The sequence below is a fragment of the Lissotriton vulgaris genome, chromosome 9, assembly GCF_964263255.1.
Source record: "Lissotriton vulgaris chromosome 9, aLisVul1.2, whole genome shotgun sequence".
NCBI lineage: Eukaryota > Metazoa > Chordata > Amphibia > Caudata > Salamandridae > Lissotriton > Lissotriton vulgaris.
In genome coordinates this window covers 600,285,719-600,310,136 of record NC_141697.1, presented here as the reverse complement: position 1 = coordinate 600,310,136, position 24,418 = coordinate 600,285,719, and the positions used below count along the sequence as shown (strand labels likewise).

The window sequence follows — 24,418 nt, the reverse complement described above, 5'->3', positions numbered from 1 at the left end:
GTAACGCCAAGGCGCTATTGTAGGAGAGTAGGGTCTGCAATCCTATGATCACCCAGATTTTTTTGCTTTTGTTTCACTGGTTTACGACTTTCTCTGGCTGTGGGCCTGCTAATCAGACCCACAGCCTGGCTGTTCTCTTTCTAAATTACGATATGTACCCTAGGTGCATTTACCAATTGGTACTGGGCCACCTTATCAGACCCCGTAACGCAGGGCATAGGTGTACCCAGGGCCGCCAGGGGCTGAAGCATGTATTATGCCACCCCTGGCTGGCCTCCTAAATTTGACACAACTGGCTGCACGACAGCTGGGGCGAAGACGTGTAACCACCCTTCGCTTTAGGTATAGTAGCTCTATATCTAACCATACAATGGACACCCGAGTTCCTATCAGTCACTCCTATGGCAGGCCTTAATGATCCTGAAGGCAGAGTGCGTGGGCTCGTGTGAGCTAGGTTCAGGCCCGAGCCGAGCCCGGTTGCAGCTTGCGGAATCAAGACCCAATAGCTGTTCCATGATAACGCGTACCATATCGGTAACTCCGGTGTCGCGTTATCCAGGCATGTCGAGTAAGGTGTCATACGAATCGGGGTGCTGCCCTCTCACCAATGCTGGCGACGAGGTTAGCATTCCACCCTTCTAGAGGGACACGACATGTACGTAACTGTGAACCCCGGTAAAAGTTAACTGAAGCCTCAGCTCCACAAAATGGATGCTGCCACCACAGACACGAGTCTGACCTCCTGCTGCTGGGAGTCCTTCCAGCGAGGAGCACTTGGACAAAGGGTTTCCTGTCGAGGGCGGTGTTCGCACCGTCCCAGACAGGGTTTGTGTATTCTGGGTAGGTAGGGCTTTGGCGAGAAGGTGACTGCGGAGTGGCACCCCGGTGCTCACTACGCATCTGCCGGTTAGAACCAGTTCCAGGGGCGACAGCCCTGGCCTGGGGAAAGTCCGGCAGGGGAGAGGGGTGTAACTACCCCCCTTCCTGGTCCCACCCTTAGGGCAGGACCTAGTCATGTACCCACCCCTTTCTTTAGAATAAAGACCGGAGCGGGGACCCTTCCAAATTAGATCATCTTTGATTCAAGAACTACTTTCTACGAAAGGACATTCAAGACTCTTCTCAAGATTTCTCCCTTGTGACTAAGGAGTAGTCACCCTGCATCAGCGGGCACCAACTAAGAACTCTGCGGTTTGCTGTAAGTCCTTCCTCAAGGAATCCGACGGCCCAGCTCGACGAGAACCGGCTTCCCTGGCACCTCTGACCTCTACCCACGTCATCAGCTCAGCTGGGATCTGTGGGTGCGACGAGACCTCGAGGGACCGGCCATCATCAGAACCTGCACGCTCTTAAAACCAGCACGACCATCGAGGTAACTCTCTGGTGAGTGCTCTGGGGTCCGAGAAGCCCCGACCCTGAGCCGCTCCAGCACCGAAGTGCAGTCTCCCAGCATCTCCACGATCTGCGTGGGGCCCTTCTGCTCGCTGCTCAGCACGTTGTCTGGTCACTAGCCGCTGGCTTGTGCCCTTCTGTGACGACATCCGAGAATCATCACTGCTGGTCTGGTTGCTCCAGACTGGCCCTTGCTTCCATCTTTGCGAGAAGCACCCCGGACCCTCCTGGTCCACTCAAGACGCCATCTTAGGCCCACCACGTGGCCCTGAGATCTGCCAAGGCTTGTTGCCCCATCTTGGGCCCAGCGACGCCGACAGCATCATCCTTCGTGGGACAGCTCGCACCTCCACCGTGGTCGCCGACAACGCCTCCTGGTCCGTGAGACTGCAGAGCCTAGCGTCGCCCACTCACCTGGTCGAGGTGACGGCCAACCGGTGCCTTCCTGGTACCTTCTGACTACTGGCTAGTAGTACGAACTTGGTTCCCTCTGCTTTCAGGTTTCATCAATCTCCGATCCAGGCTTGGATCTCTACGAACTATTCAGCACTGGTCGCCGGCCAGCAACTCCTTTTCTTCCGGCTCCTGGCTCGTCAGTGAAGACCCCGACGCCTGTAAGACTTGTGCAGCCGCAGCCCTCGTGGCTAGGTAACTCGGCATTTCGGTGCCTGCATAGCCTCCTTACTCTAGGGTCCTGAGTCCCTCGCTTCCGACTTGCCTTATCGGGTCCGCCCGAGACCTTAATCTTTCCGTGTCCTCGGACACTTGTTTTAATTGTGCACTTGAAGTATTTGCTAAAGAGATTTGGTTTGTGCTTAGTACCCTGTCCTCATAAAGAGTACAGGGCTGTTGTGATTCTTAATAAATATACTGTTTATTTTCATAACACTTGTGTGGTGTCCTTTCACTGGGTGTTCAAGGGGTACATGTGTGGTAAACAGCTGGCTTAACGCGCCCTCTCGAGTCTTTAGCCTTAGACTGCTCGTATCCACGCTACTAGGATAGCTGGTCTATAGGTTGACTTACAACCAAACACCATAAGGGTCGTTGGAACGATACATAGCGGTCGCTAGAATAGCGAACGTTGCATATCGGGCCAACTTCTCACATTGGTGAGCAGCGGTTGGGATTTGAGCTTGCTGTTGTTTTACCACACGTATCCTAAGAATATCTTGTTGAAAGATCGCACAAGTACTGTTAGTACATATAACTAAAAGCTTAGAATACTCTGAGTTCTACTGAACCAGCTGTTGTAGCTCCTCAAGGCTTAGCACACCTTGGCTACAACTCTTAGCAAGGGTACAGTAGGTAAACACGTAGTGTAGGTAGGTGCATCACTTACACCACACTAGAAACAGTATGTCGGACAAAGGAGGAAACTCTGGGTCTCCCCTTGTGTCAGTTGACCCTCCACAGGTCATCCCTTCAGGATATACTGTGCTGAGCTTCAAGGAGTTAAGACGACTGTGTCACTCCAGGAAGATTCAGCAGGGGTCTAACCCCACAACGTCCTTTCTGATTGGTCTCTTGGAGACTTATGATGCCAGAAGAGCTGAGAAACTTCGTAGCTCTTCTAATCCAGAAGGAGACATGCCTCCCCTCGAGGGAACCCGAGACGATCCTGACCTCATCCACCTCGCAACTGAGAACGAAGATGTGGAGGAGGATGAGGATGAGGATCTCTCTGGGGATGAGGCAGATAAGGGACAGGTAGAAGTCGTCAGACTAAGCAGGTCCAACTTAAGCAAACATGATAGCGGTACTGGGGGACCCCTGGGGCCACTATCAGGTCAGCTTAACATTGGGAATGGACGAGCCCGATCTCTGTCAAGAGACTCTGGCAGATCCCTTCAAACCAATGGCTCTCACAACTCTTCTCAGAGAGGGATGACGTCCCCTCAGAGGAGAGTGTACGAAGCTAAGGAAAGGGCAGCCAATCTAAGGGTTGAAAGGGAAGAACTTGCCCTGGCCAAAGAAAGGCTTGCCTTTGCTAGAGAGCAACAGTTAAGTGGGGCAGTCCCCACTGGTGGCAGCAATGTACCTAGTAATAGGGAAAAGAGTTTCGATACGAAACACCTTGGTAAGATAGTGCCCCCCTTTAAACAAGGGGACGACATCCACAAATGGATTACTGCTTTGGAGAGGGCCTGCACTGTGCAGGGTGTTCCCCAGAGTCAGTGGGCAGCTATCTTGTGGCTCTCCTTTGAAGGAAAAGGAAGAGACAAGCTCCTCACCACAAGGGTGGAGGATGCTAACAATTACCAAATCTTGAAAAATACACTCGTTGAAGGGTTCGGCCTAACCACTGAGCAGTACAGGGTGCTGTTCAGGGATACCCAGAAAACGCAGTCTCAAGATTGGTCTGATTTTGTCGATTGTGCCACTAAGGCTTTTGAGGGCTGGTTGCTGGGCAGTAAGGTTACTGATTATCAAGGATTGTATAATTTGATGATGAGAGAACAAATTTTAAACAATTGTCAGAACCAGTTGTTGCATCAGCATCTTGTCGACTCGGATCTGACCTCTCCCCAAGAATTGGGAAAGAAGGCAGACAGATGGGTTCGTACAAGAGTTAAACAGAACCAGGGCCAGAATCAAGGTGGTCAGAAGAAAGCAGACCAGAAGGGTAAAGATTCTAAAGGGGAACAAAATGACCAGAAGTCTTCGACAGGTCCCCAACAACCCAAAGAGGGTGGGGGTCAGGCTCCCCAAAAGAAGAAAGAAGGCCAATCCAAAAGATGGTGCCAGTACTGTAAAAGTAAATCTCACTGGTTTAGTGAGTGCACCAAGAAAGGAGGAGGGCAGACTCCTGCCACTGCAGCCCCTAAGGCACCTGTGCCCCCTAGTACAGTCAGCAGTGGTAGTGCGCCTCCCAAGGGTTTAGTAGGGTTAACCCTGGGTTCTGAGGGGCGTGACAACTTAGTTGGCACACTCACTCAGGCTGTCCTTGTCAGTACAGGGGACGCGGACGTATCCCCTGACGTAAGCCCCAATACTTTGGGCGAATACCGACAGACGCCTTTCATAAATGGAAAGATGGCTCAGGCCTATAGGGACACTTGTGCCAGCGTCACCATGGTGACGCCTAACTTTGTGGACCCTGGACAGATCATGCCAGGTACAGAATTCCTGGTGACCAATGCAAGCAATGTCACTACCAATCACAGTATGGCAATTGTAGCTTTCTCCTGGGGAGGGGTAACTGGCCAAAAGAAGGTTGTAGTTAGTCCAGACCTCCCAGTGGATTGTTTGTTGGGCAATGATTTGGAGTCGTCACAATGGTCCGAAGTGGAGCACCGGACTCACATGGAAATGTTAGGGTTGCCAGCACATGTGTTCGCTGTGACTAGGTCACAGGTCAGGAAATGCCCCACTGAACAGGTGCTGGATCCTGGAACAACGGACCAGACACCTCCCAAGAAAAAGAGCAGTAGGGTTAAGGCTGCGCCTTCCCCCTTGCCCCAGGTCGAGGATCAAGTCTCAGAGGAGGCTGACCTACAGGAATTGAGGGAAACTGAGCCTAGGGAATTCGAACTTGATCAAGTTGAATTCTTGGGTTCAGGGGGACCCTCAAGGGAAGACCTGGGGAAGGACCAGTTAGACTGCCCTTCTCTTGAACCCCTCAGACAGCAGGCTGCTGCTGAGGCTGCTGGGAACGCCACAGGTACCCACAAGGTATACTGGGAAGATGGACTCCTGTACACTGAGTCAAGAGACCCCAAGCCTGGCATGACCAGGAGGCTGGTTGTACCCTTGTCTCAGCGTGGTTTCCTACTTACCTTGGCCCACGAGATTCCCTTAGCAGGTCACTTAGGCCAGACGAAAACGTGGGACAGGCTTGTCTCACACTTTCACTGGCCTCACATGAACGAAGATACCAAGGAGTTTTGCCGCTCCTGTGTCACTTGCCAAGCCAGTGGTAAGTCAGGTGGCACGACAAAGGGCCCCCTTATACCAATGCCTGTGGTGGGGGTGCCCTTTGAACGGGTGGGGATCGACATCGTCGGTCCCATGGAACCACCTACAGCATCAGGGCACAAGTTTATACTGGTGGTAGTGGATCATGCCACGAGGTATCCTGAAGCTATTCCCCTTAGGACCACTACAGCACCTGTTGTGGCAAGAGCCCTAGTTGGAGTGTTCTCCAGAGTGGGCTTCCCTAAGGAGGTCGTCTCCGACAGAGGTGCAAACTTTATGTCGAGCTACTTAACTGCTATGTGGAAGGAATGTGGTGTTAACTACAAGTTCACTACACCCTATCATCCACAATGCAATGGGCTTGTTGAGAGATTCAACAGGACCCTAAAAGGGATGATTCATGGACTACCGGAAAAGCTTCGGCGTAGATGGGACGTCCTGATCCCCTGCCTCTTGTTCGCCTACAGAGAAGTCCCGCAGAAGGGGGTTGGCTACAGCCCTTTTGAACTTTTGTACGGGCATCCTGTAAGGGGACCCCTGTGTTTGGTGAAGGAAGGATGGGAGAGACCTCTCAAAAAGCCTGCAGCCAACATAGTGGACTATGTGCTTGGCCTCCGCTCGCGGATGGCTGAATACATGGAAAAGGCATCTGAAAACCTTAAGGCCAGCCAAGAACTCCAAAAAGCTTGGCATGACCAAAAGGCTGTCTTGACTGTTTACCAGCCCGGACAGAAGGTGTGGGTGTTGGAGCCAGTGGCCCCAGCAGCACTCAAGGACAAATGGTCCGGGCCCTACACCATCCTGGAGAAAAAGGGAGAGGTCACCTACCTGGTCGACCTGGGAACTCCCCGGAGCCCCCACAGGGTGCTTCATGTCAACAGGCTAAAAGCATATGTCGACAGGAAGGACATGAGTTTGCTCATGGCCCTAGATGAAGGACAGGAAGAGGAGAGTGACCCTCTCCCCGACCTGCTCACTCAGAATCCTGACGATGGCTCGGTAGATGGTGTTGTCTTTTGTGGCAGCCTCTCCGAACATCAACAGAGCGACTGTAAACAGGTTCTTCAGTCGTTCAGACATATGTTTTCTCTAACACCCAGTCAGACCGATTGGTGCACCCATGAGGTTGACACTGGTGACAGCTTGCCCGTCAAGAGTAAAATCTACAGGCAGCCTGATCACGTTAGAGACTGCATCAAGAGTGAAGTGCAGAAAATGTTGGAGCTGGGAGTCATTGAACCCTCGGATAGCCCTTGGGCTAGTCCCGTAGTTCTAGTGCCGAAACCTCACACCCAGGGTGGTAAGAGAGAGATGAGGTTTTGCGTAGACTACAGGGGTCTCAATGCAGTCACTAAGACTGACGCCCACCCAATACCAAGGGCAGACGAGCTTATCGATAGATTGGCTTCGGCCAACTACTTAAGTACGTTTGACCTGACAGCTGGGTATTGGCAAATCAGGTTAGCTGAGGACGCCAAGCCTAAAACCGCATTTTCAACCCCTGGTGGGCATTATCAGTTCGTGGTAATGCCCTTTGGTCTGAAAAATGCACCTGCCACCTTCCAACGGTTGGTGAATCAAGTCCTTACTGGGCTGGATGACTTCTGTGCGGCGTATCTTGACGATATTGCTGTCTTTAGCTCCACCTGGGAGGATCACCTGGTCCACCTGCGGAAGACGTTAGAGGCACTGCAAGCAGCAGGTCTCACTATCAAGGCCACCAAGTGCCAGATAGGGCAGACACAGGTTGTATACCTGGGCCACCTTGTAGGTGGAGGTCAGGTTCAGCCACTGGAGAGCAAGATACAGTCAATCAGGGACTGGGCTCCACCAACCACCCAGACTCAGGTTCGAGCTTTCTTGGGCCTGACTGGTTACTATAGGAAGTTTGTCAGGAACTATGGTTCCATTGTGACACCATTAAACGAACTGACAAGTAAGAAAATGCCAAAAAAGGTTCAGTGGACAGCGAGCTGTCAAAAAGCATTCGATGACCTAAAACAGGCCATGTGCACGGCGCCTATCCTCAAGAGTCCGGACTACTCCAAACCATTCATTGTCCAAACAGATGCTTCTGAGTTGGGTGTGGGAGCTGTTCTTTCTCAACTGAATTTTGATGGTCAAGACCAGCCCATTGCTTTTATAAGCAGAAGGCTGACCCCTAGAGAGAAGAATTGGTCAGCTATTGAGAGGGAGGCCTTTGCTGTGGTTTGGGCCCTGAAGAAGCTGAGGCCATACTTGTTTGGCACTCACTTCAAGATTCAGACCGACCATAAGCCCCTCTTGTGGCTAAATCAGATGAAGGGTGAAAACCCCAAACTGCTTAGGTGGTCCATTTCCCTACAGGGGATGGACTTTACAGTGGAACATAGACCTGGTACTGATCATGGCAATGCCGATGGGCTCTCCAGATATTTCCACTTAGAACAAGAAGACTCACCTGGTCAAGGTTAGCTTATTGTTCCGACGTTTGGGGGGGGGTCATGTAGGAGAGTAGGGTCTGCAATCCTATGATCACCCAGATTTTTTTGCTTTTGTTTCACTGGTTTACGACTTTCTCTGGCTGTGGGCCTGCTAATCAGACCCACAGCCTGGCTGTTCTCTTTCTAAATTACGATATGTACCCTAGGTGCATTTACCAATTGGTACTGGGCCACCTTATCAGACCCCGTAACGCAGGGCATAGGTGTACCCAGGGCCGCCAGGGGCTGAAGCATGTATTATGCCACCCCTGGCTGGCCTCCTAAATTTGACACAACTGGCTGCACGACAGCTGGGGCGAAGACGTGTAACCACCCTTCGCTTTAGGTATAGTAGCTCTATATCTAACCATACAATGGACACCCGAGTTCCTATCAGTCACTCCTATGGCAGGCCTTAACGATCCTGAAGGCAGAGTGCGTGGGCTCGTGTGAGCTAGGTTCAGGCCCGAGCCGAGCCCGGTTGCAGCTTGCGGAATCAAGACCCAATAGCTGTTCCATGATAACGCGTACCATATCGGTAACTCCGGTGTCGCGTTATCCAGGCTTGTCGAGTAAGGTGTCATACGAATCGGGGTGCTGCCCTCTCACCAATGCTGGCGACGAGGTTAGCATTCCACCCTTCTAGAGGGACACGACATGCACGTAACTGTGAACCCCGGTTAAAGTTAACTGAAGCCTCAGCTCCACAAAATGGATGCTGCCACCACAGACACGAGTCTGACCTCCTGCTGCTGGGAGTCCTTCCAGCGAGGAGCACTTGGACAAAGGGTTTCCTGTCGAGGGCGGTGTTCGCACCGTCCCAGACAGGGTTTGTGTATTCTGGGTAGGTAGGGCTTTGGCGAGAAGGTGACTGCGGAGTGGCACCCCGGTGCTCACTACGCATCTGCCGGTTAGAACCAGTTCCAGGGGCGACAGCCCTGGCCTGGGGAAAGTCCGGCAGGGGAGAGGGGTGTAACTACCCCCCTTCCTGGTCCCACCCTTAGGGCAGGACCTAGTCATGTACCCACCCCTTTCTTTAGAATAAAGACCGGAGCGGGGACCCTTCCAAATTAGATCATCTTTGATTCAAGAACTACTTTCTACGAAAGGACATTCAAGACTCTTCTCAAGATTTCTCCCTTGTGACTAAGGAGTAGTCACCCTGCATCAGCGGGCACCAACTAAGAACTCTGCGGTTTGCTGTAAGTCCTTCCTCAAGGAATCCGACGGCCCAGCTCGACGAGAACCGGCTTCCCTGGCACCTCTGACCTCTACCCACGTCATCAGCTCAGCTGGGATCTGTGGGTGCGACGAGACCTCGAGGGACCGGCCATCATCAGAACCTGCACGCTCTTAAAACCAGCACGACCATCGAGGTAACTCTCTGGTGAGTGCTCTGGGGTCCGAGAAGCCCCGACCCTGAGCCGCTCCAGCACCGAAGTGCAGTCTCCCAGCATCTCCACGATCTGCGTGGGGCCCTTCTGCTCGCTGCTCAGCACGTTGTCTGGTCACTAGCCGCTGGCTTGTGCCCTTCTGTGACGACATCCGAGAATCATCACTGCTGGTCTGGTTGCTCCAGACTGGCCCTTGCTTCCATCTTTGCGAGAAGCACCCCGGACCCTCCTGGTCCACTCAAGACGCCATCTTAGGCCCACCACGTGGCCCTGAGATCTGCCAAGGCTTGTTGCCCCATCTTGGGCCCAGCGACGCCGACAGCATCATCCTTCGTGGGACAGCTCGCACCTCCACCGTGGTCGCCGACAACGCCTCCTGGTCCGTGAGACTGCAGAGCCTAGCGTCGCCCACTCACCTGGTCGAGGTGACGGCCAACCGGTGCCTTCCTGGTACCTTCTGACTACTGGCTAGTAGTACGAACTTGGTCCCCTCTGCTTTCAGGTTTCATCAATCTCCGATCCAGGCTTGGATCTCTACGAACTATTCAGCACTGGTCGCCGGCCAGCAACTCCTTTTCTTCCGGCTCCTGGCTCGTCAGTGAAGACCCCGACGCCTGTAAGACTTGTGCAGCCGCAGCCCTCGTGGCTAGGTAACTCGGCATTTCGGTGCCTGCATAGCCTCCTTACTCTAGGGTCCTGAGTCCCTCGCTTCCGACTTGCCTTATCGGGTCCGCCCGAGACCTTAATCTTTCCGTGTCCTCGGACACTTGTTTTAATTGTGCACTTGAAGTATTTGCTAAAGAGATTTGGTTTGTGCTTAGTACCCTGTCCTCATAAAGAGTACAGGGCTGTTGTGATTCTTAATAAATATACTGTTTATTTTCATAACACTTGTGTGGTGTCCTTTCACTGGGTGTTCAAGGGGTACATGTGTGGTAAACAGCTGGCTTAACGCGCCCTCTCGAGTCTTTAGCCTTAGACTGCTCGTATCCACGCTACTAGGATAGCTGGTCTATAGGTTGACTTACAACCAAACACCATAAGGGTCGTTGGAACGATACATAGCGGTCGCTAGAATAGCGAACGTTGCATATCGGGCCAACTTCTCACAGCTATCATACCATGGACTAGGCTCATTACGATGACACTTAGCCCACCTCATGGGGATCAAAGAATCAAGGGCACCCGAGATCCACTGGCAAAAGGAGTCATACCCCTGATCCACCTCAGTGAAAGGGCCTAGCGGTGCCACCTTGAGCAGGCGGTAAAAGTCCTCCAGCCTGAGTTTGTTCCAATGTCGTTTAAGAACGAGTCTGTCATGGGGTATGAAAGGAGATTCCGACATGGAGCATGTCAATTTCACCAACATATGGTCTGTCCAAACCAGTTGGGTAGGACAGTGAGCCCTAGCTCCCTCAAGATTCGTAAAGAAAGGGTCGAGTATATGACCATCTCTGTGCGTAGGAGAATCAATCAACTGAGAGAGCTGCAGGGCCTCTAGGTCGGCCAGAAAGCTCTTAATAGCGGGCAAGGACGGGCAGTCCAAATGAAGATTAAGATCTCCTATCACATTAAAATTAGCACATCCCAGTGCCTCTATACTAATAAGGTCCGGGAGAGCGGCCCTAAAGGCCGAATCGCAGCCCGGAGGGCGGTAGATTATCAAGTCCGAAAGGGTAAAATGGTGGCTGAACGAGATTTTAAAACGAGCACTTTCACACCCTGGAAGTTTGACAGCCTTCCACTCACACGGGTAACGGCTCTTGATGACCATGGCAATTCCCCCTCCCCTAGTGACCCGATTAAGGGTAAAGATAGAATAGTCCGATGGGCTAGCCAGATTGAGTATAGAGACGTCTGAATCCTGCAGCCAGGTTTCGGTCAGGAAAAGCGCATCAGGAGAGTCATCTTTAAGAAGATCGTATATCTCCTGGTAGTGCTTTGTCAATGATCTGACATTGAGACTACAAATACTGAGTTCCCGTAATCCTACCTTATGTTTATGTGGAGAGGGACACACGATTGAATGAGGGAAGGGGCATCTAGCAACCAGGCACCGCAAGTGCAGCGGTACTGGCCACATAGTGGGTCCACGGGCGGGAGATCACACCGGAAAATCCGATCACGGATAGCCAGCAGATCAGCCCGTTGATAAATAATAATAGGCGGAGTCATGATATCCTGGTCTAGAGTCCTGCCGCGACCCGCGCTTCCTTAGCGCTGATGGGCGCAGACGGGCAGGACTCTGGCACGACTCAGGCACAGCGAAAACACGCCCGCTGCGCGAAACCGCTGCGCGGGAGAGGGAGCTTTAGGTAGGTATCCCTCTGATCGTCAGGAGCGCTAGACCGCTCACTGCTGGTGTTCCCTGAGAGTCCACACCACACCACTCCGAAATGGCGCCCAAAATTACCCCACCACCCGGAACCGGACCTGCCAAAAAAGCAGTGCTTTGCCGATTAGAGTGCAGGTAAGGGGGCCGGAAATACTAGCCAGATAAAAGCAGGGGTAATAAAACAAAATACAACTTAAATATCCAAAGAGAGTGTTTAAAAATAACAGCGCGATAGTAGGAGCGCCAATTGCAGTGCAGCGTTCAATGTTCTCATCAAAGGCTTTCCCCGAATTGGTCGCCTTAAGTAGGTATCCCTCTGGTCGTCAGGAGCGCTAGATCGCTCACTGCTGGTGTTCCCTGAGAGTCCACACCACACCACTCCAAAATGGCGCCCAAAATTACCCCACCACCCAGAACCGGACCCGCCAAAAAAGCGGTGTTTTGCCGATTAGAGTGCAGGTAAGGGGGACGAAAATACTAGCCAGATAAAAACAGGGGTAATAGAACAAAATACAACTTAAATATCCAAAGGGAGCGTTTAAAAATAACGGCGCGATAGTAGGAGCGCCAAGCGCAGTGCAGCGTTCAATGTTCTCATCAAAGGCTTTCCCCGAATTGGTCGCCTTAAGTAGGTATCCCTCTGGTCGTCAGGAGCGCTAGACCGCTCACTGCTGGTGTTCCCTGAGAGTCCACACCACACCACTCCAAAATGGTGCCCAAATTTACCCCACCACCCGGAACCGGACCAGCCAAAAAAGCGGTGCTTTGCCGATTAGAGTGCAGGTAAGGGGGCTGAAAATACTAGCCAGATAAAAGCAGGGGTAATAGAACAAAATACAACTTAAATTTCCAAAGGGAGCGTTTAAAAATAACGGCGCAATAGTAGGAGCGCCAAGCGCAGTGCAGCGTTCAATGTTCTATTATAACACATATTTCACTGAGCTCAGAAACGTTTGTTTTAGATATGTACGCCTCAGTACATTCAGAAATTACCAATTATGATTTTATGATTTTATACATTCATATATGCCAAGTAATTTAATCAAGTAGCTTACATGGATTCCCTAATAAAAGACAGGGATGCCTCTCAGTTGATATGTGCCTCAATATAACAATGCTGGCAGTTTTGGGTTTTGCTAACTGTGCTCTTCACCATTAATCAAGCACATATACTCTAAATTTGGCAGCACTGAACATGAGATTTCTATACCAATTTCATACCATTGTTTTACTTTCCGTGAAGAAATACATAAGGACTGAACACAGACTACTATGTCACCAGAGATTTAAATAAATGGGTAATACCCTGCAAGTCTTTTAGCTGCTGAAACCACAGGATCTTACCATCCATCCCTCCCTAAAAACATTTAAGGTGGTAATTGTGGTTCATTCAGAGCATGGAAGAAATCTCTGCTTACTTTCCTATCAACAAATTTGCGATCTCTGCGAAGATCCTTAAAATCTTTCTCCACAGGAGATCTTTTCCTTAGCAGACCTCTGCCTTCCTGATAATGCTAACTGTCCTTTTACATGTGTTATTTACATTTCCAGGCATAATTCTTATTGGGATCATTCTGTGCATTGACCATGACTTTGAGCACCAGTTCCATTGCACCTCATACCAGTATAGCACAGTAGTGTTCTCAGATTTTAGACCCCTCTGTTCCATCTGGAAAACACTGTTGGAGGAACTCCACTCGCAGTAGTGATGCAACATATTTAATAGCAATTATAAAAAATTGAACATCTTTACTACTATATAGTAAATGCTTTCTATGACTATGTTTGCAAACACAACCATTTTAAAACTTACTCGTAGTTCCCTTTTCTTAATTTTGCAAATATATTTTTTCTTGCTATTAGAAACTCGTCAGCTCTGTTTGGCTTACACCTATTCTTTCAAAAAATGGGTGATCAATGGTACAAATACTGAAAAAAGTTATTTTTTATTTATTTATGAGGTTCTTCAAGTATGGACAAGGTCTCAAGGGGTGACATAGCGCTGTACAGAAGAATCAGGAGGGAATGAAGGATAATATGGTCTACACAGGGACATCAAATAAATGATCATAATAGACATTGAATAAAGTCAACTTGTTCCAAACTGGAACAACAAGAGGAGTGCATGTCTGCACAGGCAGCTTAAAGAAGAAGGAATGCAAGGAGTTTAAAAATGCATAAGGGACAGGAAAAATCCCTGAGTGACAGCAGAGGGCAATCCCGGGCATGGAATGCAAGTAAAGAGCATATACTGGACTGCAGACATCCTGGAAATTACAATATGGCATCAGACAAGAATCATAGGTGGTAGACACTTTCATAAGGAAATCCTTTGAAGCCTTTGAAGCCTGACTGGAATGAGCATTCTGTGGTTCATACAATTGAAACTTACAGACTGTCTAAGCATTACTTGAATTGAACACCTTTTCTGGATTGACATGCATTATGCTTTCACCCCAAGTTTTGCTTACAAGAGTGGAATCTAGCAGAATACCCATAAAAACAATGTAATTAATTTCCAATGTGCTGCTGTTTCTCCATTTATGTAGAACTTTCTCCAATACTTGTTTTCGCCCTGTTAACCTTTATAGTTGATAGAAAACCTTCCTGCATGAAGGCTACAAATGCTCACCTCTTCATGATTTTGATGGCTTCCCCTGTATAGGGTTATGAGAAACTAGGCATATGAGGACTGCAAAGTACTGTGGAGGAGGTATTTATATGAGAGGGAAGTCATCTGTAAATAGTGACTGAACTTGCATGGTATTCAATGCAATTAACAATTGGAAAGTTTAGTATTTTTGCTCCTCTATTTATTGGCAAAGCATTCTTGTGGACATTTTTCTTATAGCTCTGTTGGAGCCCATGTCCTATCTGTAGTTATCTCTCAGAAACTAAGGTGTTCCATTCTTATGATTTTATTTATCTGTCTTCCGTTCCTCATGGTAGGACTGATGTAATTAGATTCCTTTTCAAATGAGGGTTTTGTTGCATGCTAATGTAGTAGACCAAACACGGGTTTTCATTGTAATTTGCAAGGAGCTGTAAATGTTGAAATTACTTGTCTTTTAAATATGTAATTTCTGGTTATTTTCTCCTATGTAGTGTTTTGTCTTAAACTCTTAACTCTTAGTTATACTAGTTATACTAGTATTTATGTAAATCTAGTACTTCTGACTTACATACTAAAAGACTGCTTAATAGCTTCTGAACTTTTATACCATGTTTACCATATTAATATTTGTTTAATATGTGTGAAGATCTTCTCGAATGTGTTTTCTTCGATGTTGGTTAAACTCGCCTTTTTGGGTGAAGCATTTTTCACATTCAGGACATTTGTATGGTCTCTCTCCTGTATGAATTCTCATATGTCCATTGAGGTAATCTTTCCGACTGAAACTTTTGTGACAGAAAATACACTGATAAGGCTTTTCACCGGTATGTGTTCTATAATGCTTGATAAGATTTCCCTTTTGAAGAAAGCTTTTCCCACAGTCTCTGCATGTATATGGCCTTATTCTTGAATGTGACTCAATATGTCTAAGAAGCTCGTCCTTGATACTGAAGATTTTATTGCATTCAGTACATGAGTATGTTGTCTGATTTTGTTGCTTGTTTTGGACACCACTGGGAAACTGTGAATTACCATGATCGCTTTCAAATTCAGAAGATATTTCTTCTTTGGTCCTTCCATGATGCAAAATAAAATGTTGTGCATAGCTGGAGCTATTATCAGTGTGAGTGGTTTTTCCTCCGCCTTGCTCCTGGTAACTTTCTGGCCACATCTGGTTTCCGGAGTTTGCTGACTTTTGAGGGCTGTGTAGCACATTGGCTATGGTCTTCTGTGCTGTTGCTTTACAGGTTGCTTTTTCTTTGTTACATTTTACGAGTTCTCCCACTCTTTTATTCCGCTTCATGCACAAATCACCTGCTGTATTGGAATGAGAGAGATTTGTTAACATTTTCTTATTGAACATGTTCATTAGAGAGGATATTTCTTCCAAACAAATTATCCTAGTAGCTTTGTGTACAATGAGAACATTGCATTCTCATGTAGGATTAGAAGTTGAGATTGTGAATAAACTATTTAATTCGCTTTTTCATCAGATACCGCAGATTAGATTTCTTGTGCTACGTCTTTCCAATCAAAGTGCTCAAATGTTTTCATGCTGACATTCATCTCCTCCTAAATACAGCACGGAAACTGATCTCATTGCTGCCACAGACGACGTCTCCATGAACCTAGACAGAGCAGACACACGGCGCTCATCCTCATGGACCTCTCTGCAGCATTTGACACGGTCTCCCACCCCATCTTCATTCAACAAACATGCAACATTTCAATCCAACGACCCACTCTCAAATTCCTTTGTTTCTTCCAGACTGGCAGTACCCAATCTGTCAGTCTGGAACCTTTCACCTAAGAGCTTCCCCACCTCCTAAAAACTTCCCCCAATCCACCCACCCCCTAAAAACTACCCTGAACACCCCTACCCCTAAAACAGACCCCAAATCCACCCTACCCCAGCAAACTACCTTGAAACTCCCCACTCCCTAAAAACTACATCGATCACACCTAAAAACTACCCGAATCCCCACTACACCCCCTAAAAAATACTCCAAACCCCTCCTACCCATTCTATCCTCTTCTCTTTCTTCGTTTCTTTTTCATGTCCATCCTGAACATTAGACCGACTTTGCCTTTACCATACACATGTGTGGTTAATTCAAAGTCGTTGTTCAGGCAAGCTGTTGTTAGGGTTGAAGGCTTCCAGAACTCATGGCTCTTGCCTCGTTGTTCCAGATGTTCCCCCTGAAAGTGTGCTGGGTCCAGCGAACCAGGACCAGCACCAGTGCTCTTTCCCTTAAACTGTAAATGTGAATTTCTACACCCAATTGAGTAAGGCCCTAGTATATGGTACCAGTGGTGCCCGGGGCAGGAATTTAAAAGGGGCATTAGGGTTGCTGCACAGATTGTGCCACCCTGAGTGACTCGAGTAAAACCAAAGTGCTCAGGTCTGCCATGTCAGCCCTAATGGAGCAGATTGCCTGCTCGAGTTTGACCCTGCACACACCATGTGTGACAGGGTCACCTAATTGCATCTAATATATGTCAGTCATCCCTAAGGTAGGCATCCTATAGCCCTGGAGGCAGTGTGCATTATATTACATGTGTGAAAATAAATGTGCAAGCATATATTGCCCTGTGGTAGCTTTCTAAGCGTAATTCTGCCGCAAACGACCCACCCTCCATAGGATAACATGGGCTGGACACTGGGCAACCCCAGATGTTCCCTACATCATGGAATAGTCTCTTTTCTTCATGTTTGGTATCAAACACCGTGCTTTTTAATCCCTGACATGATGGTGGTGCCAAGGTTAAGACAGCAAGTACCCGGGTAACACTTTAGACAATGCCCACCTGGTCTCGGCCTTTTTTGAGGGTCTGCTGCCAAGACAGAAATCTGATCTCATACTGGGGAGTGTGTGGCGCTCCCAGAGGACAGAGACAAAGGCCTCAATGTGCAGGAGGTGACACCCCCGCCCACACGGGACAGCTAGTGAACGAACTAGCACAGCAGTGAGCCTCAAAGACTTAGCCAGTGCCATGGGACAAAGGAAATTGTTCCCAAATCAAGGACAAAGCCTCCCCCTGCCCCAGGGCACTGTTTTTTGCAGGCAGGAAGCATACACCTCCACAAGGGTTACCACCCCTCTGGGGTGTTGCAGCTGAGGAGCACAACCGAGGATTGTTTCGGCTATCTTAAATTTAGACTAAAAATCTGTGTCTGGCTAATTTTAGTAACATACCCCCACAGGAAATGCTCACTACAGCGGTGGAATAGCTACAGGACTAGATGTCCATTGGCTACTATTCCTATACCAGGACTCCACAAAGAAAGGCGCTAAGCTCTGTATCTGGAGCAGCCACAGTGCACCAGCTGGATTGCGACTTGAACAAGGTAAGAGGCTGGTTCCACAAGGTAGGTGAACCCCTCTACAACCTCCAGACTTCACAAGAAATCACTTGAGCAAAAGGAACTAGACCCCTGCAGTCAGCAGGCACAAACTGCTAAATCCAAAACCTTGAAGTACTGTCTGCAGAGCCATCCAGCACGGCCGCTCAAAGTCACTGGGCAGGTGGCATCTGGGAACTGTACTCCCAACCCTCAGCGAGGCTCAGATGTCTACACGATTCCCTTGGTCCTCTGGGAGAAGATTTTCTCAACCGCAGAGCTTCTGGGTACCAAGGCTAGCTGGTGGTCTGTCTGACTACTACCTGCTTAATTTGACGCTCCAAGGGGAGAAGTCCAACTGCAAGAATGACTAACCACCCCAGTGGCTCCACCGTAAAAATCCTGCATTTGTTTTCCCCCTCTCTTGGCACACCTGTCAGCATCACGGATAGCCAAGAGCACCACTGCACCCGAGTCCCCAGAGCCAGGTGGAGTCGATTTGCCTGGAGACTCCTGGTCCAGGGCCAGCTTCTTGCTTGAGTTCCAAAGGTTTTTGCTCAACACGACCTGCAAGTACCTTTTTGCTAAGGTAGCCATTAAAGACTGCAAGCTTGATTGACAGCTCTGTTTGACAGCTAAATTGCACCTCTGCACCCTGTTCTCCTGAGCCAGGAAAAATCGTGCTAGATGTTGTTAACTGGTCTAGGGACTCACAAGGCCTTGAGTGGGTTTGATTAAACTCGCTCCCTAAGTAACCAATAGCATATATATTTTTTCCCAATGCCTGCAACAGTAAAGTTTTTATATTGCTTAAGATTGAGTGATTTAATGATTGTAAATCGATAACTTTGGTGATCATGTATGTATGTATTGATTTAGTTTTGATATCTATAAAACATAAAAATCAAAGTTATTTTTATAAATTGTGTCAATCACTTATCATCCAAGTTGGTGATGTAAAATGCTAAACACGTTGTTGCAGTAGCCTGTCTGCTCACAACCCCTGTACCAGATTCTAGAGAAGGTGTACTACATAGTAGTCGGGTCAATCTTTGTGTATTGTGCTAGTATTACATGGTAAGGCACCCCTACCATACCACATAACACTTTCATCTAGCAACATACATGTACTGTCATGGAGCACTAAAGCTAAATGAATAAACAAGTTCCCGAAAGGTGAGCAGTTCAAGGACACAAGTAAAGAGGATAGGATCCAGAGTAGGAGACTGAGACATGATGGACAATGCCATTGAATTAAAAGCACATAAATGACAAGAAGTGACAATAAACCCAATCAACGGTAACCAATGGCAGATGGGCAGGCTTTAAGCCCAGTGTAAGTTCTTTGTAAGTAGACAGGAGGTTTTTTGCAACCACAAAAATCAGTTGTTTTGTTGACTTGACTTAAAAGGAGTGGAATCCATTGCATCAGATGATGTTTTTCAGAAGCCAAGTGCAATTTGCAACCCCAAAATACCACCACATCTTTGGTATGTAAACGTCCACCCTCTATTAGTCACTCCTGTCTGAATCACATGACAAGCACACATAGGCAGCCGCAAGACTGCATGCAGTTCTATACAGAAGTAAACAACAAACAAATGAAACACACTGTAGGAAAATTGAAATAGGTGACCAGTCTGCCATACAGTAACAGATGCTTGTCAGTTCGGGCTGGACTGTTCCCATGAGGCACAGGGTCAGACTGATTTGCATATGGCCATGTCTGAACTGGGGTGGCAGAGTGGGCTACAGAACGGTGATGGATTAAACCCAGATCTGTTGACTGGGTGTGAGTGTTTGATTGGTTCAGATGCTCCGTCCGTCACCACCCCCTTTTGTACCACTTTGTTCGCCACAAGTTGCCAGGGTATGCTCAGACGTGAGTCTATTGCTCACTTTGCCACTGGATTCAAGCAAGCCGGGCTGAAGATGGCTGAAATGCCAGAAACCGGTCCTCGGAAGCTTGTTTCCGGTCCAGGGAAGGCATGGCTTGGCAGTTCGGGCTGGACTGTTCCCATGAGGCACAGGGTCAGACTGATTTGCATATGGCCATGTCTGAACTGGGATGGGAGAGTGGGCTAAAGAAGGGTGATGGATTAAACCCAGATCTGTTGACAGGGTGTAGGTGTTTGATTGGTTCAGATGCTCCGTCCATCACCACCCCCTTTTGTACCACTTTGTTCACCACAAGTTGGCAGGGTATGCTCAGACGTGAGTCTATTGCTCACTTTGCCACTGGATTCAAGCAAGCCGGGCTGAAGACGGCTGAAATGCCAGAAACCGGTCCTCAGAGGCGTGTTTCCGGTCCAGGGAAGGCATGGCTTGGCAGTTCGGGTTGGACTGTTCCCATGAGGCACAGGGTCAGACAGATTTGCATATGGCCATGTCTGAACTGTGTTGGCAGAGTGCGCTAAAGTATGGTGATGGATTAAACCCAGATCTGTTGACTGGGTGTGAGTTTTTGATTGGGTCAGGTGCTTCGTCCATCACCACCCCCTTTCGTACCACTTTGCTCGCCACAAGTTGGCAGGGTAAGCTCAGACTTGAGTCCCTTGCTCACTTTGCCACTGGATTCAAGCAAGCCGGGCTGAAGACGGCTGAAATGCCAGAAACCGGTCCTCAGAAGCTTGTTTCCGGTCCGGGGAAGGCATGGCTTGGCAGTTCGGGCTGGACTATTCCCATGAGGCACAGGGTCAGACTGATTTGCATATGGCCATGTCTGAACTTGGGTGGCAGAGTGGGCTAAAGAACGGTGATGGATTAAACCCAGATCTGTTGACTGGGTGTGAGTGTTTGATTGGTTCAGATGCTCCGTCCATCACCACCCCCTTTTGTACCATACAGTAACAGAGGCTGGGGGCAAGCTTCAAAGATATGACTGTTCAGATGGTCAAATGCCATTAAATGCAGTAGAGTTTACTCACCTCGGGGAGTACTGATGTTTCCTATGTTTTTAATCTCTTGATTCTCCAAGAAAGACAACTCCTCCTCTTCTTTAATAACTAATGAAATGACATCATGTCCTGTTGTTAGAAAGATAAACCAAATGTTAGATATATTCCTACTAGTCCTCTACAACTGAATTAGAGCCATCTACCAAACTAGGTAAATGTGAGAGATAAAATGGAATGAACACTTAACACAGAGGAATAAGAGTAGTTACTTATAAAGCAACAAATGAAAAAAGGAAAACATTATTTATCTACTTTCATGAGAGTGTAAGGTTAGAGGCCTTCGGCTCTTACCTGCACTGGGCTTGAAGGTACATTCATCTTCATCATAAGGATGCGCCATCATAAAAGCCTTTGACTCATGCTCCTTCTTCAAACATGTGTCAGTACTTCGTTTATAGCCTGGCAGACAAATATATATATATCACCCACTTCACTGTAATTATTCATTACACATATAGTGTATCTAGACATTTAATGTTTATTTCAAACAATGTTTCCAGCAATTTATTATGGATATTATCCTTTCAGAAATGTGTATCACGTTTTGGGACCACACCTATCATATACTGACCCTTTACAAATTGTTCACCTATACAAACTGCAGATGCCACAAAAAGGAGAATATTGTAAGTGCTGCTGGCAGATAAAAAAAACAAGAACTCTTGAACAAACTGCAACAGTACAAAACAGTGCAACAGTACAAAAATAGCATACAGTTCACATATGTAGTTTCCTCTGATGGATAACTGTGCTGTTTTGACTTAAAAGTCAATCAAGCTTTTTCGGTTTTTGAACAACAAAGTACATAAACACAGTACAAAATAAATACATAAAAACCACAAGAAAAATACATAGCTGCTTGAAATAACGAATATGCTACTTACCAGTATGCATCTGTTCTTAGCATGTAGGGCTGCTGACATTCATATCTGTGCATAGATCGCCGCCTAGTGTTGGGTCCGGATGATTGCACATTGTTGTCCTGGAAGAGTCTTCGAAGTATCACGAGATAGGTGGCTCCTCCCCTGGCCTACAGTGCGCATGGGCATCCTCAGATTGTTTTTCACCATTGTGGCAGAGATGGAGTGTAATACAGTGAGTGATGTCCATGCGACATAGTAATTCTGAATGCTACAGCTGCTACAGGCCCCGGGGAGGAGTGTGGGCGATATGAATGTCAGCAGCCCTACATGCCAAGAGCAGATGCATACTGGTAAGTAGCATATTCAGTTCGAGGCATGTGGGCTGCTGAATTCATATCTGTGCATAGATTGCATAGCAGTCCCTCCTGTTAGCGGCGGCCGCCGGGGCCCGCTGCAGCAGTCTGAAGAAGGGTTTTGAGAACAGCCTGTCCTACAGCTGCCTGCTGTTTAGAATGCACATCTACGGAGTAGTGTTTTGTAAATGTATTTGTGGTGGACCATGTGGCTGCCTTACATATCTCTTCTAACGGAATATTCCCCAGGAAAGCCATGGACCTTCCTAATTTACGTGTGGAGTGTGCTCTTGGTGGAATGGTAAGTGTGTGTTTAGCCTTAGCATAGCAAATCTGTATACACTTAACGATCCACCTGGCTATCCCTGCTTTGGAAATGGGGTTGCCTTTGTGTTGTGGAGAAAATGCAACAAAAAGCTGTTTTGTTTTTCTGAAATCCTTTGTTCTGTCTATATAGTACATAAGAGCCCTTTTGACATCTAATGTGTGTAGGGATCTCTCTGCGACATTTTCTGGATTAGGAAAGAAAACTGGCAGTTCTATGGTCTGGTTCATGTGGAACTGCGAAATCACTTTAGGCATGAATGTAGGGTTGGTGCGTAGTACAACTCTATTTGCGTGGACCTGTATGAATGGCTCTTGAATGGTTAGTGCCTGAAGTTCACTAACTCTTCGTAGTGAGGTAATGGCTACTAGAAAAGCCACTTTCCAGGTTAGAAACTGAATCTCACAAGAGTGTAGAGGTTCAAAAGGTGGTCCCACCAGTCTGGTGAGGCCCACATTGAGGTTCCAGACTGGTGAAGGTGGGTGTCTGGGAGGGATCACTCATTTGAGTCCTTCCAGAAAAGCCTTAATGGCAGGCACTCTGAACAGTGAGAGGTGCTGCCTGTTTTGAAGATAAGCTGCTATTGCGGATAAATGTATCCGAATGGAACTGTACGCCAGATTACATCTGTATAAGTGCAACAAATAACAGATAATGTTCTGAATAGAAGCATCCAGCGGGTTAATGTCATTGTTGTTACAATATATGACAAACCTTTTCCATTTAGCCACATAGCATGCTCTAGTTGTGGGCCGACTTGCCTCCTTGATGATATTCATACATTCTGGTGGCAAGTTGAGGTAGCCAAATTCTAAGACTTCAGGAGCCAGATCGCCAGGTTGAGCTGTTGCTGATCTGGATGCTGAATGTCGCCATGGCTCTGCGTCAAAAGCCTGGGTGTGAGGTGCAGCCTTTGATGCGGTACCACAGATAGTTCCAGAAACGTGGTGTACCGTGGTTGGCGTGCCCACAGTGGAGCAACCAGGATGAGTGTCATCGAGTGTGGCCTCAGTTTGCGTGCCACTAGTGGTATTAGAGGTGCTGGGGGAAAAGTGTACGCAAATTTGCCTGACCAGTTCATCCATATCGCAATGCCCTGCGACTGTGGATGTGGGAACCGGCTGGCGAAGCTTTGGCATTTTGCGTTTTCCCTTGTGGCGAACAGGTCTATCTGTGGATGACCCCACTGCTGGAAGTACATCTGGTTGTCTTTGCCCGGGAGGTGTTCCGCCATGAGGAAGATGTTCCTTTGAATGGCTCACTTCCACATGCTCTGAGCCAGATGAGACAACTGTGGAGAGTGTGTTCCTCCCTGCTTTTGTATGTAGTACATGGCAGTCATGTTGTCCGTCCGGATCAACACGACTTTGTTGCACAAGTGTACTTTGAAAGCCTTCATTGCCATGAAGATCCCCATCAATTCCAGAAGGTTGATGTGCATCCTCTTTTGCTGTGCTGTCCAAAGTCCCTGCACCGTGTAATGGAGTACATGAGCTCCCCATCCTTGGAGAGATGCGTCCGTTGTCAGTATTATTTGTGGTACAGGCTCTTGGAACGGTCGGCCCTTGCAAAGGTTTTGTTTGTTCCACCAATGCAGAGAGTTGTATGCCCGACCGCTCACCAACACTAGGTCTTTCCATTGTCCTTGAGCCTGATTCCACTGACGTGCTAAGCACTCCTGAAGCGGGCGCATATGTAGCCTCCTGTGCGGGACTATGAAGATGCAGGAGGCATCATGCCTATTAACTGCATGAACACTCTTGCTGGAAGTGAGTGTTGGGGTCTGAACTTCTGTATCAGCAGTTGCATGGTGTTTATTCTCACTGAATTTGGCTGAGCTCTGGCTGCCAGAGTGTTTATTGTCGCGCCCAGGTACTGTCGCACGTGGGCGGGCTGAAGATGTGACTTTGGGTAATTCAGCGAGAATCCCAGACTGTGAAGAAGATGAATGGTGTGGGACATGTGGCTGGCACACTGCTGGGCCGTCTTTGCTTGAATAAGCCAGTCGTCCAGATAAGGGTAGACATGTATGTGCTGTCTTCTGAGGTGTGCTGCTACTGTCGCCAGGCACTTTGTGAACACCCTGGGTGCCGTCGTTACTCCGAAAGGGAGGACTTTGAATTGATAATGTTGATTTTGAATAGTGAACCTGAGATAGTGTCTGTGTGATGGGTGTATGGGTATATGAAAATACGCATCTTTTAGATCTAGAGTCGCGAGGAAGTCTCCCTGACTGAGTAACGGCAGAACCTGCTGTAAAGTGAGCATATTAAAATGCTCTGACAGAATGTAGCTGTTTAGAGGCCTGAGGTCCAGTATGGGTCTTAGAGACCCTTCCTTTTTGGGTATCAGGAATTACAGAGAGTACACCCCTGAGCCTTGGTCTTCTACAGGAACGATCTCTATGGCCCCTTTTTGCAGCATACTGACGACCTCCTGCTGCAATAAGTGTAAGTGCTCTG

The 24,418-nt window shown here is 48.1% G+C and overlaps 1 protein-coding gene across 1 annotated transcript in view; it reads right to left on the bottom strand.

Annotated features, from left to right (window-relative positions):
- Positions 1-13,428: 13,428 nt before the first annotated feature.
- Positions 13,429-24,418, bottom strand: part of LOC147691938 (uncharacterized) — a 95,089-nt gene continuing 84,099 nt past the window's right edge. The window contains exons 5-7 of the mRNA XM_086938219.1: positions 20,707-20,814; positions 20,386-20,484; positions 13,429-15,432 (exon numbers count right to left, since the gene is read on the bottom strand). Coding sequence (XP_086794345.1) covers positions 14,747-15,432; positions 20,386-20,484; positions 20,707-20,814 — 893 coding nt within the window. The 3' untranslated portion in view covers positions 13,429-14,746. The remainder of the gene's footprint in view (positions 15,433-20,385; positions 20,485-20,706; positions 20,815-24,418) is intronic.